At 67.0% G+C, this 18,011-nt stretch overlaps 1 protein-coding gene across 2 annotated transcripts; it reads right to left on the reverse strand.

Annotated features, from left to right (window-relative positions):
* Window positions 1-1,340: 1,340 nt before the first annotated feature.
* On the reverse strand, window positions 1,341-16,237 carry SLC38A3 (solute carrier family 38 member 3). Of its 2 annotated transcripts, none has more exons than XM_042799847.1 (16): window positions 16,107-16,237; window positions 8,303-8,454; window positions 8,061-8,145; window positions 7,850-7,965; window positions 7,283-7,356; window positions 7,110-7,202; window positions 6,925-7,006; window positions 6,006-6,088; window positions 5,826-5,884; window positions 5,218-5,391; window positions 5,004-5,083; window positions 4,413-4,513; window positions 4,180-4,304; window positions 3,659-3,803; window positions 3,056-3,159; window positions 1,341-2,957 (listed from the first exon to the last, which is right to left on the reverse strand). In XM_042799847.1, the coding sequence occupies exons 2-16, from the start codon at window positions 8,410-8,412 to the stop codon at window positions 2,853-2,855; spliced, it is 1,536 nt and encodes a 511-aa protein (XP_042655781.1). In that variant the 5' UTR covers window positions 8,413-8,454; window positions 16,107-16,237; the 3' UTR covers window positions 1,341-2,852. The 2 variants fall into 2 exon arrangements, with proteins under 2 accessions (XP_042655781.1, XP_042655782.1); XM_042799848.1 differs by lacking the exon at window positions 16,107-16,237 and adding an exon at window positions 8,840-8,960.
* Window positions 16,238-18,011: the final 1,774 nt, after the last annotated feature.

Raw genomic sequence — 18,011 nt, forward strand, 5'->3', positions numbered from 1 at the left:
TGGGGACACGGGGCGCCACGGGACAGGCGGGCGTGGGGCCTCGGTGTGTCCCAGGACAGACATGGGGAGGGGGGATGGAGTTTGGACATTGCGCTTCGGGTCCTTTGGGTGCAGAGAGGTGGGTGCAGCCCTGGGGCCGGCCGCGTGGGGGAACGCTGTGTCCCACGGTCACTTCCGTGGGGACGCAGCGTCGCAAGACGGTGGCTCAGACCGCAGGGACCTGCTTGTCCCGCCACTGGCCGCGGGGCTCGGCCCTCGGGGCCCCACGGAGCTCCGCGGTGGGTGCCAGGGCTGGGGGTGCCCGCGACCGAATGGATGGGGCCAGACGGGACTGGGCAAGATGAGGCACCCCGCAGCTCTCCCCCAGGGCAGGGGGTACCCCCTGCGCTTGCCCCCCCCCCCACCAGCTCCCAGGGTGGCTCCCTTGGGAATTGGACCCCCCACGCAGCCCTGGGAGGGTGCCCGCCTCTGCCTGCTGCCCCGCGGGGCTGGCCCGTGCCCAGGAAGCCGCCCCAGCTCCGGCGCCAGCCCCACGGCAGAGCCACACCACCCACCCGGGCCCCCCCAGCCCCTCCTCACCCCCCGCCAAGCTGGCACCCACCGAGCGGGGCAGGGGGCAGCGGGGGATGCTCTGATTTAGAAGCCGCTGTGCCAAGGAGGGGGAAGGGAGCGCAGCAACCGCCCACGCCAGCCCAGCCGTGGGGTCCGTGGGACAGCACCCGTGGGCCCCGGCCTGGAGGGAGCGGGGCTGTTCCCGTGGGAGAGGGGCCACGGCACTAATAAGGCTTCGCTAATGAGCTGGCGCTGTGCCCAGGCCTGGGGATGGCTGGAGTAAAGCCCCGCGCCCGCGGGCAGGGGGAGAGAGGGGCTGGGGGCGGGGAGAGGAGGGGCGCTCACCCCCACTCCACACCAGTAAGGCCTTGGGGTTGATCCCCGGGGGTGCTGGGGGGGGGGCACTTGCTGCCCTGGAACCGGGCATGGGCTTCCTCCAGCCCTGCTTCCACAGGACTCCCACTCCCCAGGGGTCCTGCGCCCCGGGGGTCCCACTGTCCCATTCTGGCCACACCCAGCAGGTCTCCCACAGGCCGGGTCTGCGCGTGGGGGCACAGCACCCCATCTTGTGCCTGTGGAGCCCTTCACACCCCACCCACACCCCACCCCGTGTGTGTGTCCCCACGTCCCCATTCCTGCATCCCGGCAGGCATCCCCCTCTGTGTGTCCGTGCCTGTCCATCCCACAGGAGCGTCTGTCCGCATGTCCGTCTGTCCGTGCTGCCTCAGGACGCTGCGTGCTGGGTGCCAGCTCCTCGCCCTCCCCCCCAGTGACGCCCGAGACCTGGGCACATTCACATCTTTATTCTCACAGCCAGAGGCTTCGCCAGCCGGCCTCCTCGCCGGCACAGACATTGCCCCCATGGATAATTTAAAAGCATCGCCCCCCCCTCCGCCACGGGCACGGCACAGGGGTGGCCACGGGGCAGCCGGGCTGGGGCCAGGGCCAGCAGGGCCACGCTGCAGCCAGCAGCCCTGGGGCGACGGTGAGGGTCCACGGCGGTGCCCCTCGCTGGCACCAGGTCGCAGCCCCCCCCGCCTCCACCCCATATAGATATGTACATCATACAGAGCTACCCAGAGCAACACAACACGTTAAAAAAGATCTACTCTTATATACAGTATTTATAAAAAGCATCCTGGCCTCCACCACCCCGGTAAAAAAATACGTCTCTTATGTACTTCACCGCAGGACAGCCCCCCCACCTGGTTTGGCCCCCCTCCCCCATGCTGGAAAGGGAGGCAGTGGGTGGGAGAGCCGCTCTCCGGGTTTTGGCATGGCGTGGGGCATCCCAGCGGCACAGGTGGGAGAGGGCTGTGGGGGCCTGGGTGCTGGCCCTGGGTGCAAGGCAAGCAGGGCCAGCTTGGATTGCAGGGGTGCCCATCACCCTGGCGTCTGGGCACGCAGACAGAGGGGTGGCTCTGCAGCCCCAAGCTGGCCCCCTGTGAGTGGTGCCCCCAGGCCTCTGCATCCCCCCTTCCCACCCCCCACGCCCCTCGGAAGGGGGGGCCAGGCTCCGGACAGCCAAACCGCAGCACGGGCAGCAAGCCCCCGGCGGGCACGCCACCTCCCCACAGTGATGCGGCCGGTCCCCAAGCGTGGCCTGGGTGGGGGTCACTGGGGTCCCATCTGTGGGCACCGGGAGCCAACTGTTCCCCCAGCAGGCTCAAGAGCAGTGGGCTGGGTACCGTGGGGACCAGTGGGGTGGCATTTCTGCAGGGACCGGGGGATGGCAGGGGAAGGGGGCGGGGGGGTGGCTTGGGCACAGGTGCTGCCGCAGGTCCGACCACCCCGCTGGACTCCAGCCCCCCACGGACACTGTTCATCAGGACTCTCAATGCTGTCTGGGGGGGGGGGTGTGTGTCAGGAAAGTGCCCCAGTCCTCAGCCCCCACGGCGGGCAGTGCCCTGCGCCCCTGGCAGTGCCCGCTGCCGGCGGCTCTGGGTGCGCAGAGACGAGCTCCACCTGACAGCCAGCTCCCGGTGAGGTAGGGCAGTATTATTCTCCCCATTTTACAGACGGGGAAACTGAGGCGCAGAGCAGGGAGGGTACCCTCTGGAGCAGGGGTGGGGCACAGCACCTGCCCCAGGCTCACTGCCCCACCCTGGGCACAGGCTGGGGGGGTCCCCGCGCCTGCCATGGCTCATACCCCCTCACCACCACCGCGGGTGATGGGCAGCGACGGCGGAAGGTCCCCAGGGAAGCCTGGCGGGGCCGTGGCATGGGGACTGAGCCCAGGGCCAGCTCTCCCTGGGGCACCGGTGGGTGGGGGGGAGGTTGGCGTGGGCACCCAGTGCTGGCTAGTGGCTGCCACCGCTCTTCCCCCCACCCATGGCCCAGTCGATGATGATGAAGCTCAAGCTCATGATCATGAAGAGCACCCCGAGGAGGGCGAAGCAAGCAGCCTGTGGGGACAGGGAAGAGGATCAGGGACGGGCAGGGCGACAGGGTCCTCAGCCCAGCCACAGGACCCCCATCCCTCTCCCCACCCCCCCACGCTTACCAAGATTTTGGGGGTGGAGCGCAGCGGCTCCTTGTCCTTGGGCATGATGCGGATGTAGAAGATGGCGGGGAAGATGAAGATGAGGCAGGGAGCAGAGGTGGCACCTGGAGCAGACAGGGACAAACCGGGCAGGGGACCCCCGCCCCATGGCTCAGCCCTGCCAGCCCCGCTGCTGGGCCAGGTCCTGTGTCCCCCTCCCCCGGCCACCCCCAGTCCTGGCAAATCCTTCCAGAAACCCAGGGACGCCGTGTCCTGGCACCATCCCCACACCCCGCCCTCCACAGCCAGGGCCTTGGCACTGAGCTGGGTGCCGAGGGGGGGGAGCCCAGCTTGGGGGATCAAGGGAAATAACCAGGGGAACAGCAAGCGCCAGCCAGCAGCATGGCAAGCAGCAGGCACCCCTCTGTGGGAACCAGTTTGCCAGGACAGGGATGGGGACCCCCTCCCGCACTGGCTGGTCCCAGCACAGTGAGAAGGGGAAACTGAGGAACAGGGAGGGTCAAGCAAAGCCCAGCGCCAGGCAGGGGCAGGGGCTGGCGTGCTGCCCACGACCCCCAGCGCCCCGGGGATGGGGGGGGACGGGAGCAGGGTGCTGCCACACACCGATCATGCCGAAGATGCCGAGGATGGAGGGGGCGAAGATGACCAAGAGGTTGATGAAGGTCAGCAGGACCACGGCGATGGTGACGTGGCGGATCCAGCTGAAGTCCTTCCCTTGGAACAGCATCTGCTGTATGGCCCGGCGCACCTGCGGACATGACGGGGTGTCACGCTCCATCCTTGGAGCCAGGGTCCATCCCGTCCCCTGTCCCCACAGACCTGACGGTCCCCATCACCCATGCCCCAGCCCTGATGCCTCACTGATCCCTGTCCCCTCCTCCCCTGCCCCAGCCCTGTCCCCACAGCCCCACTGGTCGCCATCGCCTCTGTCCCTGCCCCAGCCCTGTCCCTGACACCCAGCTGGTCCCGTTCCTGCATCCCTACAGCCCCACCGATCCCTGTCACCCTGTCCCTGGGCCTCAGCTCCATCACTGCCTCAGTTTCCCAACTCAAAACGTGGTGCCAAGGTCCTGTTTCGGCTGGGAGGTGGCAGTGCCACCTGGCATCCCCACGGGGCCACTCACCGGGAAGAGGACGATGGGGACGGTGAGGGTGACGGCCGTCAGCACGGCCACCCGCACGCACAGGATGAGCACATCGAAGGGGTCCACCTTGTTGTATGTGTGCAGCAGCTCCGACTCCACCCGGCCTGTGGGCACCAGTGGGGAGCCGCTGGGTGAGCCTCGGCACCCCCCACACACCAGTGCCAGCGTGCTGGCAGGGCCCCCAGCCCCTGGCCCCCTCCCCAACAGCTCACCATAGAATGTGAGGTAGCCAAAGAGGGCAGCCAAGAAGTACATGAGGTACATGACCATGATGGAGATGTTGGAGATGCACTGCATCTTCTTCTTGGAGGGGCTGCGGGAGATGGCAGGCTCAGCATGGCCCTCGCCAGCACCAAGCACCCCGCCCCCGGCAAGGAGGGGTGATGCCAGAGCACCCTAGGGTGCACAGGGACTGGGTGGAGAGGGGCTGCGTCCCGATTCCTGGGGTATGTGGTGGGTCAGGTCGCCCACCCACTCACCCTGGCTCATAACACCCACCTCCCAGGGGTGATATCACCCACCACCCACCCCGAGTCATGTTGCCCACTTCCCAGGGGTGATACCACCCACCCCGGGTCATATCACCACTCTCCCAGGGGCAATATCACCCACCGTCCACCCACCCATCCCAGGTTGTATCACCCATCCCAGATCCTACCACCACCCCGACCACCCACCTAAGGTCATATCACCCACCTCCCCACGATGCCCCGGCGCAGGTCCCACACCCGGATGGCACGGCCTTTGGGTGAGTGCCGGACAAAGCCCACCCCTCCCTGTGGGCGTCCCCACCCAGGACTCACTCCTTCAGCTCAGTGTAGATGGGCAGGACCTCGGGGTGGCAGACGAAGGCAAAGGCCATGATGGGGATGGTGTATGCCGTCTGCGCAAAAAGAGGATGGCTGAGCGCCGGGGGCCAAGCTGGTGGATGCCACCAGCACTGGGACCACCCGTCTTCATGGGGTGCACAGGGCCAGGGCTCACCCAGAGCCCCAGGGGTGCATCCCAGGCCCCTACCTGGGAGTTCAGGGTGAAGAAGCTGGGGGTGCAGGTGCCCTGGTCAGGCGCCTGGAGGACGGTGTAGCCGTTCTGGTAGTCGCTGGTGCTGACAGGGGTGGCGTTGAGGCTGCCCGTGAGGTTCCCTTCCTGCTCAGGGAGCGGGCAGGGGATCTGGAACTTCTTGTAGATGACCTGGGGTGGGGGGGACACGGGGACGGTCAATGCCCAGAGCCAGCACCCCCCGGCACCCACTGCCCAAGCCAGCACCATGCCCAACAGGATGGTGCCCCTGAAGGGACCCCTCTACGGCGCACGCTTTGCCCATGGTGCCCCACACCAATGCTGACCCCCTCGCCTGCCCTTGCGATTACCAGCAGCACGTGGAGGGGCCGCACACGTGGTTGCCAGCCCCCCCCACCCCCCCGGCACTCTCTCCCTTTCCCCGGCACTCAGCTCCTTCAGCCAAAAATAACCCAGCAGCGTGGCAGCACCGCCACAGCGTCTCCACAGCCCGGAGCACCCTCTGTCCCCGCTGTCCCCACAGCAGGCAGCCCGGCCGCACCGGCGGAGCCATGCACCCTGGCAGAAGGGATGCTCAGCATCCCGAGCCACCGACACGCGCTCACCGAGATGAGGAAGAAGCCCATACAGCTCAGGGAGAAGCCGCTGGCATAGCCGAGGTAGCCTGGGGAGGGACGAGAGTGGCCGGTGGGTGCGGGCAAGATCCTGGCGCTGGCTGGGTGCCCCCTCCTTGCCCACCGGGGTGCTGGACCCCAGCACCGCAGGCAGCATCCCCCATGACTTACCCAGCTGCTTCATGAGGGCCAGGGGCAGGATAATGGTGACGGACACCAGGATCACCAGGTAGTTCCCGTTCATGTACCAGTCCCTGGAAGCAGAGGGCCTGCTCACCGCCCCGCTCTGCTGGGGCACGGGAGGCACAGGCAGCCATCGGCGGGGGGATGCCTGCCATCCGTGGGGACCCCCGCGCTGGCAGCCCCAGGGACACTGGCACTCCCCACAGCTGGCATCCCCAGGGACCCCCGAAAAGTCATCCCTGGGGACCCCTTCAGCATTCCTGAAGGCCCTCGAGCTGGGCTCCTGCCTACCCCCATAGCGGTGTACCCCCGAGGGCTAGAGCTGCAGTGGGCAGGCTGAGAACTGCCGTTCTCAGCACACGTTTGCCCGTGGGCAGCCTGGGTTACCAGCTTCTGCAAGGGGCCTCAGTCAGGTCCTCAACAACCCCAGGCAGAGGGAGCTGCCCCCCAGCCACCCACAGGGCAGGACCCCTACCCAGCCCTGGTCCCACATGCTGTCGAGCAGCCCACAGCAGCCGGGGTCGAGCCTGGGTGGGACACCGAGTCTCAAACTGGTGGAGGTCCCAGTGGCAGCTCTGCCCAGCTCTCGCCCCCCCCGTGCCACCGGGTGGGGATGCAGGCATGGGATGGGGGGGACCCCATTCCCAACCTGAGCTCCTTTTCCCCCACCCTGCAGCCCTGGTCTCTGCTCAAGGAGGTAAGCCTGATCCCAAGGCGATGTGAGGAGCAGGGATTGGAAGTTCAACCCGGTTTAATCCCATCCAGGGGCTTATTTAATACTGGCGGTTATCAAAAATAGTAGTGGCTTAATGGCAGTAAATCCCTGCCATGGGCTGCACAGCTGGAGCTGAGGCTGCGACGCCCGCCCGGGGGAAGACAGGCAGTCAGCGTGGGCAGGAGGACTCACGTTGTCTTCTCCTCCAGGTTGAGAAAGGTCTGGATGACGAGAGGCACTTCGGATTTGACGATGTACAGGTAGCTGGACATGGCTGCAGGGCAGAGCGAGATCATGCTGTGTCAGCGCGCTCCGGTCCTGTCCCTCCTCGCCAGCCCCACCACGCCCCCCCCTGCCAGTCCCAGTCCCATCCTCACCTCCAATGTTTTGCAGCGTGATGGCGATGGCCGCGGCCAGCTTGCCCGGCGTGCCAAAGGCTCGGTAGCCCAGTTGCTCGTAGGCGCGGATGCCTGTGGGATGGGGAGCGGTGGTGGGGTGAGGGTTGGGAGGGAACCCCGCAGCACGGCCCCACGGGAGACCCGGCACTCACCCACGATGCCTGAGGACTTGAGCAGCAGGTGGATGGAGTAGCTGGAGAGGAGGGCCACTGCCGTCAGGAGGAAGCTGTGGGAGGACAGCACCGTCACCAGTGGGTCACAGCACTGGGCTCAGACACAGTGGGGGGGCAAACCCCACAGGGGGAGGCTCTGCCATCCTGGCAGGCCACCCAGCCCCTCGCCTCGGCACCGGCTGGGTGCTGTCGGGGTAGATGTGCTGTAGGGTGCGAGCACCCCTCAGCTGTGGGGCTGCTCCAGCCCTGTGGGTTCATGTCCCCACACCCAAGGCACCCACATCCTGAGCCACACAGGGAAATCTGGTCTTGTATTAAGGAAGTCAACCCTTCATCCTCCTCCCCAGTGGGGCACAGCAACCCACAGGGGCAGACAGGTTCATGCCAGGGACGGGCCTCGCTCAGGCATCAGGACACCGGTCCCTGCATCACCCCAAATCAGGGACCCCTTTCTCACCTGCGCCCCTGGCACCCACCAACTCCCTTGGAGGAGCACCCCACACCCAGACCCCTCCACCCAAGCCCCTGCGGGCGCACAGCACTCACAGGAAGAGGACGATGCCGGTGTTGGCCATGGCGTAGGCCAGCCCCAGGATGCCGCTGCCCATGATGGCATTGCTCAGGTTGAAGACGGACATCCCAAAAGACGTCTTCCCTTCAAACTGCACGCACGAGACACAACGGGGAGGGGACGCATGGGTCACACCGGCAACTACCCCCATTCCACCAACACCATGGTACCCGTGAGGATACTCACATCAGTGAAGTGTGTCTGCTTCTTCTCGGCGCCATGGGGCAGGAACTCCTCCATCTCTGCCGTGCCGGACTGGTTCTCCTCAAACCTGGCCGCCGGACGAAGGGGAATGAGGCCGAAGCAAAGCAGGGGACCACCACATCTCCCCACGTGCCCAGGCAGCACTGCCTGGCACCGCAAGGGCAGGAAGCAGCCAGGAGGACCCCCCAAGCCCCTGGCACCCCAGATTGTCCCAGGGTCCCTACCTGTCACCCGCCAGCGAGGGGACGGTGGAGGCGGTGAGCACGGCCGTGTGCTTCCCGTTGGGCACCAGCTCCACCATCTCAGCCTGGAGGGGCACGTCCGTGGCGTCCATGGCGGGGAGGTGGCTGGGCTCACTGCGGGCTCTCCTCGGGCTCTGCACCAGAGGGGTAACAGCGGTCTGGCTCCAGGCAAGGGCACTGGAGGGGCCGGCCTGGAGGCTCACAAGTCCCACACCCACTGGGGATGCCGGAGTCGAGCTCAGCACCCGTGCTAGTGGCACCGCAGGGCCACACACCCAGGGATGACAGGGATGCCCGGCCAGGCATCACCGCGGCTGGACTTCTCCCTTCTGCCTGCTCAGCACATAACGCCCCGTGCACGTCACCCCAGCTCCGACAGCCCCATGAGGGTCCCCAGGTGGGGCCATCCCCTCGCCCGGCCAGCCGTCCCGCAGCCCACCCCGCGGGACCGCTCCGCTCCCTTGCCCACAGCACAGTGCCAGCCCAGCCCTGGAGCCTCCGTCCGCGGCGCCTGCCCACCTCCACTGCTCTGCCCGCAGCTCTCAGCTCTGTGCCTCAGTTTCCCTTCACGGAGATGGGCGTCAACAGGCGAGCAGGGGCGTTTGGGAGGGCAGTTGGGGACGGGACAGGGAGCTCGGGGACCCCCCAGCCAGCGCCGTTACGTAAAGCCTGCGGCACTGCCCAGCGCGAAGGGTTCGCCCGCATCCCACTGCCCGGGGCCGGCACTGCCGGGGTGCCAAGGCAGGGGGCTCGGGGGCACGTCAGGGCTGGACAAACGGAGCAGGAAAGAGCGCGGGGCCGGGAGACAGCTCCTTGGCAGGGGAAGGCAGCCAGGCTGCCGAGCGCGGGACGCCTTGGCACGCCGCACAAAGCCGCCTCTGTGCAAGCCCCGGCCCTCCCCACCCCGCTGGGAAACGGCACAGGGTGGCTTTCTGGGGCAGGCTGGCAGCCGGGGCAGGGTCCCCCACCATCCTCCCACTGGCCTGTTGGGACTGGGGTCCTGTCCAGCCGGCCAAGGGGGCTCCAAATTAGGGCCACATCCAGTCAAGTGAAGATGCCACCCAGCCCGAGGCGAGGGCTGGTCGGGATGCAGTGCAGCCCCTGAGCCAGGGAGAATACTGCTGCTGCATCATCCCGCTGCCTGGGGGGTGAGCGTGGGACATGCCAGTCTTTGTGCTCCCAGGGGGTCAGTGGCCCTGGGGACCAGAGAGCCTTCCCACAGCACTGCAGGGGCAGGGAGACACAGGGCACAGCAGCCCCCCCCCAGCATGTAGGGGAAGGATGCCACGGCAGGGTGTGGGCGTCAGCACCTCAGGGCTCCTGAGCCACTGCCCTGCCTGTCCTGGCCACCAGAGAGACCTGGCAGGGTCATCCCAGGCCACATGCTGGCTACCGGCAGTGCTGGGGGGGGGGGGGCGGGGGGAGCTGAGCCCCTAAGGCTGCCCTGGGGCAGGGGGCACATGGCTGGGTCACCCACATCACCTGCAGCACCCAGCCTGGTGGGGAAACTGAGGCAGGGTGCTGGCCAGCGGGGACCAGAGCAGGGAGGCTCAGCCACGCGGGGGAAGCGAGGGAAGCGCAGGGCGGGCGCTGGGCGATGATTTATCCCCTCTGCTAGGCCTCCGCTTGGGCCAGATCCAGGCACGAACAAGGCTGCCAGCACGTCCAAACGCCGCCGTTAACTCTGCGCCTTCCCGCCGCCGCGGGCGGGCATCGCCAAACCTGTTGCTCCCAGTGTCGGGCTTGAGGGGGTCTGCCAGCCCCTCCTGGTGCTCCATCACCTCCCCAAACCCCCCCAGTGCCGCCAGGCTGCCCACAGGCAGAGCTCCGCTGCATCCCACCAGCGTTGGGCAGGAGCTGCCCTGCTCCCCCTGCCCACTCCCCCGCGGGCGCCAGGGAGGCTGGGCGCTCTCCTCTGCAGCCCCTTTCTTCTCCCAGGTTATAATTACACCTCGCTGGGCAGCTCAGGAAATACCAGCTTCTTCCCCCGAGCGCCTCTCGGAATAGCAAGCGGCACGGCAGGGCTCATTTCGCATGCATCGGGCTTAGTGCCGCCACCCAGACGCTTCCTCCCGCCGGGCAGCGCTGGCACAGCCCCGGCACAGCCCCGGCACTGCTCTCCGCCACCTCCCCGGCTGGCCCCCGGCCTTTGCCCCTCGGCCAGGGTCTCCTGGTGGCGGCCAGGGAAGGGGGGGAGATGAAAGGGGAGGGAATGGGAGACGCTTCGATCGGGCAGAGCGTGCCCTGCCTGCCGCTGTTTGCCTTGCGATAAGGCCGGGCAGAACAGCAAATACATGGAGCTGCGGATGGCCCCGGGGGGGGGGTTGCATGGGTCCCCCCAGGGCTGGGGGTGGCAGGTTCACCCCTGTCCCTGTGTGCCCACCTCAGCTGGGGACCCTCCACTCTGGGCAAAGAGCATCTCTCCCGGGATCTCCCGCCACGGCGTGCCAGCCCCGAGAGCCCCAGCCCATCGCCGCGGGGCTGCCATGCCGTCACACAGATGGGATGCCGCCATCCTCGGCAGCTCCTCCGTGTGCTGCCCAGCATCATCCCCCTCCGGACTGCCAGCCCCAGCGCCCGCTCGCCCACCCTGATGGCATGGGTACAGCCACACATGTGGGCACAGAACGCCCCCCCCCACTCTGGAACCCAGGGCCGTGTCCCTGGGGGTGCTGAGCCAGCCGCACTGATTTCCCAGCCTGTGCCTCCCCACTGCCTGATGGCTCCAGGTGACAAGGACCAGCAACAGCCCCTGCTGTGCCCGGACACCCCACCTCTCCCTACCCAGCCCTGGCTCTCCGGCAGGCTGCTCCTGCTGTCCCACTGCTCGGTGACAGTCAGGACATCGCCCACCCCACCAACCCTCCGTCACGGCCACGCAGCCCTCCCGCAGCCCCCCCCGTGGGGAAGGCCGAGCTGTATGCGTGGGGCGGCACGTACCCTCCCCGCCGGCCACGTCTGCGCGCCAGGGGAGGCTGCGTCTGGTCTCGCACGCCGTGTCCCCGGCCAGCACAGATGCCTGCCCCTCCTCGCCAGGGTGGGGATACGTGTGTGGGGCGGCAGGACTCCCAAATCCATGCCCTGCCCTGGCAGACAGGCAGCCCTGGGCTCACCTCAGCCCCCTGCCAGCATTCCCTGGGGGCTAGGGCACCGTGGCAGGGGATCCGGTCCTGGAAGGGGCTGCACCCCTCTGCCCAATACCTCGCTTCCACCCGGACTTTATATAAAAGGTGTAAAATCCCAGCTGGGAGTGGGGGGGCTGGGACAGGGGAGAGCTCTGTCAGCAGTGCCAGCAGAAGGTGCCCATCGCACCCGGCAGCGTGGCGAGGAAGACACGGATCACCCCAGGAAAGCCTGGCCCTTGCACTCTGCCGGTTCCCCTGCTCAAGCCGCGGCACGGCACTGTCCCTGCTGGGGCACGCCATGCCGGCAGGAGCATGGCACACACCGGCACCGGCAGCCGCTGCCTGCCAGCCCTGCCTGTGCCACGCCGCGCCAGCCCGGGCTGCGATGACCCACCGTGTCCCCACACCCGTCTGCGGGCACCCATTGCTCTCACCCACGGGGGACGAAGGCACCGGGTCTCCCTGGCAGTGGGTGGGTGCTCCCCCAGGCCGGGGACCCCCACAGGGCAGAGACCCCCCTCCCCATCTCTCCCTCTGAAGATGAATCCCGCGGGGCTAATCCGTCCCAGATGGGGCCACAGGACTATTCCGGGTGGTAATCCGGCTTTAGTGCCAAGCCTGCCGCAGCTGCCGGCTTGCGTGCTCGCAGCCAGGTACCCTGCAGCCGCTGGCATGTGCTGGGGGGCCGGCAGAAAGGCCCTCCCCCCTCCGTGCCCGCCTGCCCAGGTGGCTGTTCAGGTTTCAGCAGAGCTGGGCACAGAGGTCTCATGTTCCCTGGGGCTGCGCTGGTGACACAGCCCTCCCAGAGACAGGCAGCCTGGGCAAGCGGGCAGGGACGCCAACCATGTCCCCCTGCTGCCATCAACCCCCAGCCCTGGGACCACTGCTGGGCATGGGGGGACCCCCAGCCTGGGGTCCCTGGCCAGCCCCCAACACCAATGTGGGCGCAGGGGTGCGCAGAGCTGGGGCAACAGCCCAAACCTCAGGGACCCCTGGGCATTATCTCCACAGCGGAGCCGGCCCCAGCAGGGCAGGCACACACAGCGGGGACCCCCCCGCAGCTCCCCTTGCCCCTCCACAGAGAAACACACACCCGCACCCCCTCCCAGGACAGCCCTGGGAGCCTGGGCACTGGGACCAGAGCCAGCCTGACCCTACAGGAGCAGGGCCTGCCCTTCCCCCCGAGCACACGCAGACGTGTCTTCCCCCTGACCTGCCTTCCTAAAATTAGCACCCCAAACCTGTTTTTAAACCTATGGCATTTCTCCCACCCCACCTCCCAGCCAAGCACAGGCAGTGCCATTGTCTCAGGGACAGTGGGCACCCAGAAGGGCAAATCCGGCTGTGCAGGGGCACAGCTGGGCACCTCACCTTTGGGGCGAGGGTTCTGGGGTGCACCCCCAAGTGCACGGGGACAACGGCAGCTGTGGGGAGGGACATTTGGAGACAACCTGCCCAGTGCATGACTGGGGAGCCCCTCTGGGTAGCCCCACTGTAGACCTGCTGGGAACCCCTGTGAGCTAGCCCCACCAGACAGCCATGCTAGCCAGCCCCACAAATTGTCCCAGCATGAACTGGGTGGTGTGGCCACCCGCTCCTGGGCTCACCCAACCCTGGAGTTTCATCCCCAAACACCGCACCATGGCTCAGCCTCGGGCCAGGCAGTGCCCCTGGCACTCCAGCCAGGGCAGAATTGGCAGCGACAAGAAGGAGCAGGCGGCTCTCAAAGCCGCTGTCCTGGCTAGCAGGGCTGCGTCGGCACCGACACCTGCCCCAGCAGTTCCCAGCCATGCTGTGCAGGGACTGGTGTCCACCTGGGGTCTTCCCTCGAAGAGCACAAGTGGCCCCTGTGTCCTTGGGAACGGCTCTGCCCGAGCCCGGGGACGTGCCCACAGGCAGAGTGTGCCAGCGGCCAGGCTGGCTCATGGCCACTGTCCCACAGCAGCAGACGTGCTGGGGTCTGGGACACGCCAGGGAGGGGAAAGGCGGTGGTGGAGCCAGACATCGTGGTGGGGGGGGAGGGAGGGGACACGGGGAGGGTTTTCCAAAACCAGAGACACGGCGCGGCTTGGCCACGACAATTGCCTGCTTGTCGTGTGCCCCAGGACGGGGCCACAGAGGGAAGTGAGGGGCCACGGGACAGGTACTGGCCACCACCATCACACCACCTCTTCCCACATGCAGGAACCAGTACTGAGGTGAGCTGGGATGTGTGGTGGGGAAACTGAGGCACGGGTCCAGAGGCCAGGCAGTGGCAGGAGAGCTGTGCCCAGCATCGGGACAGCCCGGGCTGCCACTGGCACAACCTGGCGTGGAAGGAAGATGTTGAGCCTGTCCGGGAGAGGGTCAGGCAGAAGAGGCAGCTGGCAGTGTGGGGATGGGAACAGGGATGGGGACGGTGAGGGCACGGCCCAAGGCCAGTGGCACCTGGCATGTCTCTGGGGGAGGCTGGATGAGACGGCAGCTTGAGCCCAAATTGTCCCAGCCAGCTCTAGGATCTATGTCAGGGTTTGTTTTAAACTTAAAGCTGATGCAGTGCCCGTCAGGAGCTCAGAGCCACCCGGGGAGGACAGTGGCACGGTGGAGACTGATGGGCAGGTGATGCCTAAAACAAAACTTTAGGTTTTCTATTGCACCTCTGGAGACACATTTCGCCTTGGAAGCGAGATGCTTTTCAGGAGTTCCCACTCCCTAAAACACACGAGGCCTTGGTGGGATGACATCAAGGGGTCAATGGCAAAAAACATTCAAGCTGCCAATTTGCTGCAGGCGAATGTCCCGGCGACACCGGGGGGGGGGGGACCGACTTCAGCCGTGGGCTCGTGTGTCCCACCACCACCCCAGTACCCCCAGCATAGCACCCGCCTGGGGGCTGCGACCCACCCAAGCCCCAGGGGACAACTGCTGTCCCTGGCCCTGCCACTCTTGCCATCAGGCCACCCCACCAGCCTGGTGTCTGCTCCCCAGTCTGGGGACAGCAGGACTATGCTGGCTGTTCCCCGCTGGCACAGGGGGACCCAGCCAGCCCCGGACCTGCGTCAGCGGCCGGGGAGGTGCGCGGCAGTCAAGACCCACACAGTGAAGAGGGTCGGGGGCACAGGGGGGCCCATCCCATCCCCAACCCACCTCTGTTTTCTCAAGGGCTGAGTTTCCAGAGGAGCCCGTGGGATCCCGCTCCTTCCCCCCGTCCCCACGCGCCAAGGAAAATAGGCTCTGCCGGTGCCTGTTTGTTTGCCGTGGCTGCGGCCCCGGCGTGTGATTACAGCTGCAGCACGGCCGGGCGCTGCGGGGCCCTTTACGCCTCGGCCAGGCTCCCCCACGGTGCCGGCACCCCCCGCCATGCCGTCCCGGGGCTGGCCGGGGTGCCCCCACTGCCCCCCAGCATCCCTGGCCACGGAAGTCAGGAAATGCTGGTGCTTGGTCCCCAGGGGGACAGGACAATGCCATGGGGCATGGAGGGCTTTCCCTGGGGTGCCCCCACGAAGCCAGGGGGGTGAACGTGTGCTGGTGGCCGGCAGCAGGGACCAGGCAGGCCTAACGGCTCAGCTTGGGCCTGATCCAAACACCAGTGGAAAATTCCCCGTCTCCTCCGCGGCGACTCAGCGCGGCCATGCCCTCCGTGGCCAGCCGGGGCTCAGCCCTCCTTCCCCCCCGCCCCCGTCCCACCTGCCAGGGACCTGCGGGGTCCCCGTGTCGCCCGCGCCACCGCAGAGCCGGCCCTTGGCACGGGGACCCTGAGGCCAGCAGCCGCTTGCCGTGCCTCAGTTTCCCCTCGGGGAAGGTTTCTCCCCAGCAGGACGTTTGCAAGCCGCCCCCGGGGAAGAGCAGGCCGCCGTGCCGGCTGGCGTGGGACACGCGTGGCCGGCGGGAACGCAATGTGCCGCCTGCCTTTCCGCACTGCCGTCCCGGCCAGCCAGGCTCTATAAATACCCTGGCCTGGGGAAGCACCGCACGCACGGCCAAGCCGAGCCCCAGCTGCGGCTGCGGCGGCCGGCATTGCTCTCCACAGCCGTGCCCCCCGCCGCGCACCGCTCCTCGCCCCGGCACCCTGACACCCGATCCCAGCCGCGACCGCTTCCAGCCTTAAGAAACATATGTTATTCCCACGGACAATTAAAAATTAAAAAGGGAAAGAAAAAGGGGGTTTGGTGGTAGTATTATTATTATTATTATTGTTATCTGCAAAGCGGGCGGCGATGCCAACCCCCCCCGGCATCCCGCTGCGGGCAGGAGCTCTGGGCATTAGGGTGGAAAGGCAGCAACGCAGGACTCTGCCTTCCCTCTGCCCTCGCAGGATTTGTTACCCACCCGTGGGAGGGTTTCAGCAGCTGGAGAGGGAAGTGGCAGAAGAAAAGCAAAGCAAACAGCCCCGGGGCACTGCCACCTGCCCGGGCTGCCGGAGCCCTCCTCCGGTGCTGTCCGGGGGGGCACATGTCCAGCTCCGGGAAGAAGAGGAGGAGGAGGAGGAGGAGGGGAGCAGGGAATTGCGGGGCGCACCGGGCTGCGGGAGGAGAGCGGGGCCCGGCGGGGGGGGGTTAAAATGGGGTGCGGGGGGGACTAAGGGGAGGTGAGGAGCCCAAACCTTCCGCCGCGGAGTTTCCCGAAGGAGAAGGCAAAAAGTACGGGGGTGCGTGCAACTGGGGAGGCTGGGAGAGACTTACCTGGCCCTCTCTCCGGCGGCGCCTCTGCTGCGGGCTGGGGCGAGCAGCCCCCGGTGGCCGGTGCCGCGGATTAGAAACTATCCTGCGGCCGTAATCCCGGCGGAGCCGGAGATTAAACCGGAGCCAGGCCCGCCCCCAGCGCGGCGGCTCCCAATCTCCGCGCCGCCGGGGCAGCGTCAGGGGCAGCGCCGGGGAGGGACCGGCCGCGGCGGGGGGAGCGCACCCGGCCCCCGCCCCGGCCCCGGCCCCGCCTCGCCCGCCGTCCCACCGGCTACCGCCGCCCCTTCGGGCATTGGGTCTCACCGGGCACGGCCACCCCCCCCCCGCCCCGGGCAGCACCCACCGCCCCGGGCATCAGTGTCCCACCGGGCATCCCCACCCCACTCGGCATCGGAACCTCACCGAGCATCCCCCCACCCCACCCCACCCGGCACGGTCACCCCACCGGGCACCGGTGCCCCGCCGGACGTCACCACCCCGCCGGGCATCGCTACGCGGAGCACCCCGGGGGCTGCTGCAGGAGGGTCTCACAGCAACGGGGCTGTCACTCTTGCTCTGATCTAACCCGAAGGGGTAAATCCAGCATGCGTCAAGTGCGGGTGCTGGGTTTTCTCCCCTTTTAGGGAGGGACAGAGGCACCCCACAGACGAGGAAGGTCCCCTCCAGCACTCCCCACAGCCAGGTTCTCTCCCCGGACTGGGAAGCTCCAGTTGCTCCCACATTAAACCAGCCTAGCCAGCTGCCCCACTCGGGGTGCCCACTGCCCCCATAGCAGCCACCTTGGTACCTCGTAACACTGAGAGCAAACAATCCGTGTGGGATCACCCCAACGTTACCCAGAGGGGGGGGGGACAGCCCGGTCCCCTCCTCCAGTCTCCATCAAACTTCCCCGCTTGAGCTGAAACACCTCTTTTTTTTTTTTTCATGGAGACACAATTCGGGGTCTATCTCTACAAAAGTGGCCCAAAGAGGCAATTTCTTCTCCCAGGAGCATCCCACACACTGCAGGAAGAGCCAGCAGCTCCTGGCCAGCCACCAACCTTGTCCCTGCAGGTTCCCTGTCCCATCCCAAGGGCTGCCACCCCCAAACTGTCTTCTGCTCCTCTGCCCTGCCCAGATTTTATTTCAGAGGAAAATCTTTGGGGTCCACCTCGCAGCGAGGCTGGGGCTTGACGCACCCACCTCCCCACGCAGAGCGGCGAGCCCTGCACAGCCGCCGCACGTCGGCAGGACGGCTCCGCGCATTGCTGGGAGGCTTTATTTGTGTTACACATATCTTTCATAAATCCTCGCGAAGCCTCGGGCGGCCTGGGATGGAAACAACTCCGCCGGCCGGCAGCGAGCGTCGCCATCGGGCTGGGAGGAGGAAAACCTCCCCTCACCCCAAGCAGCAGCACCCTCTCACCGGGCCATCGCGGGACGTTAAATATTCAGTGGCAGCTCTGCCCTCACACGCTCGGCAATCCCACGGCTCCTGTTACGGCCGCTCTCCTTTAGCCAGAGACATCCATTAACTAATTTCTAATAACAGCAGCCTGCGTAAGTGCTGAACCAGCGCTGGCTGGCACGCGGGGGGACTGGAGGCAGCCAGGTTTGGCAGGGTGGCTAGGGGGGAGTTAGAGGCACCCAGAGCCATGGGCATGGCTGGGCTCAAGCCATCCGCTTAACCCTTCCCCTGCCCCGGCGAAGGTGGGCACCAGCCACGTGGCACCGGTGCGGGGACGTCTCCGGGGACAGGCAGCAACGCGCCTCGCCAGGGTTGTAGAAGGAGGCTTGAGAGCTGCTGCCCTGTAAGCAAACACGGTGCGGGCGGCTGGGGAGGGGGACAGGCAGCGCGGCCCCGCGGCATGGGGTGCAGTGCCCGCCGGTGGGGTGGGCATCCCGGGGGGCTGGGGTGCAGGCAGC

Source organism: Tyto alba, unplaced genomic scaffold (assembly GCF_018691265.1).
Source record: "Tyto alba isolate M040663 unplaced genomic scaffold, T.alba_DEE_v4.0 Super-Scaffold_3, whole genome shotgun sequence".
NCBI lineage: Eukaryota > Metazoa > Chordata > Aves > Strigiformes > Tytonidae > Tyto > Tyto alba.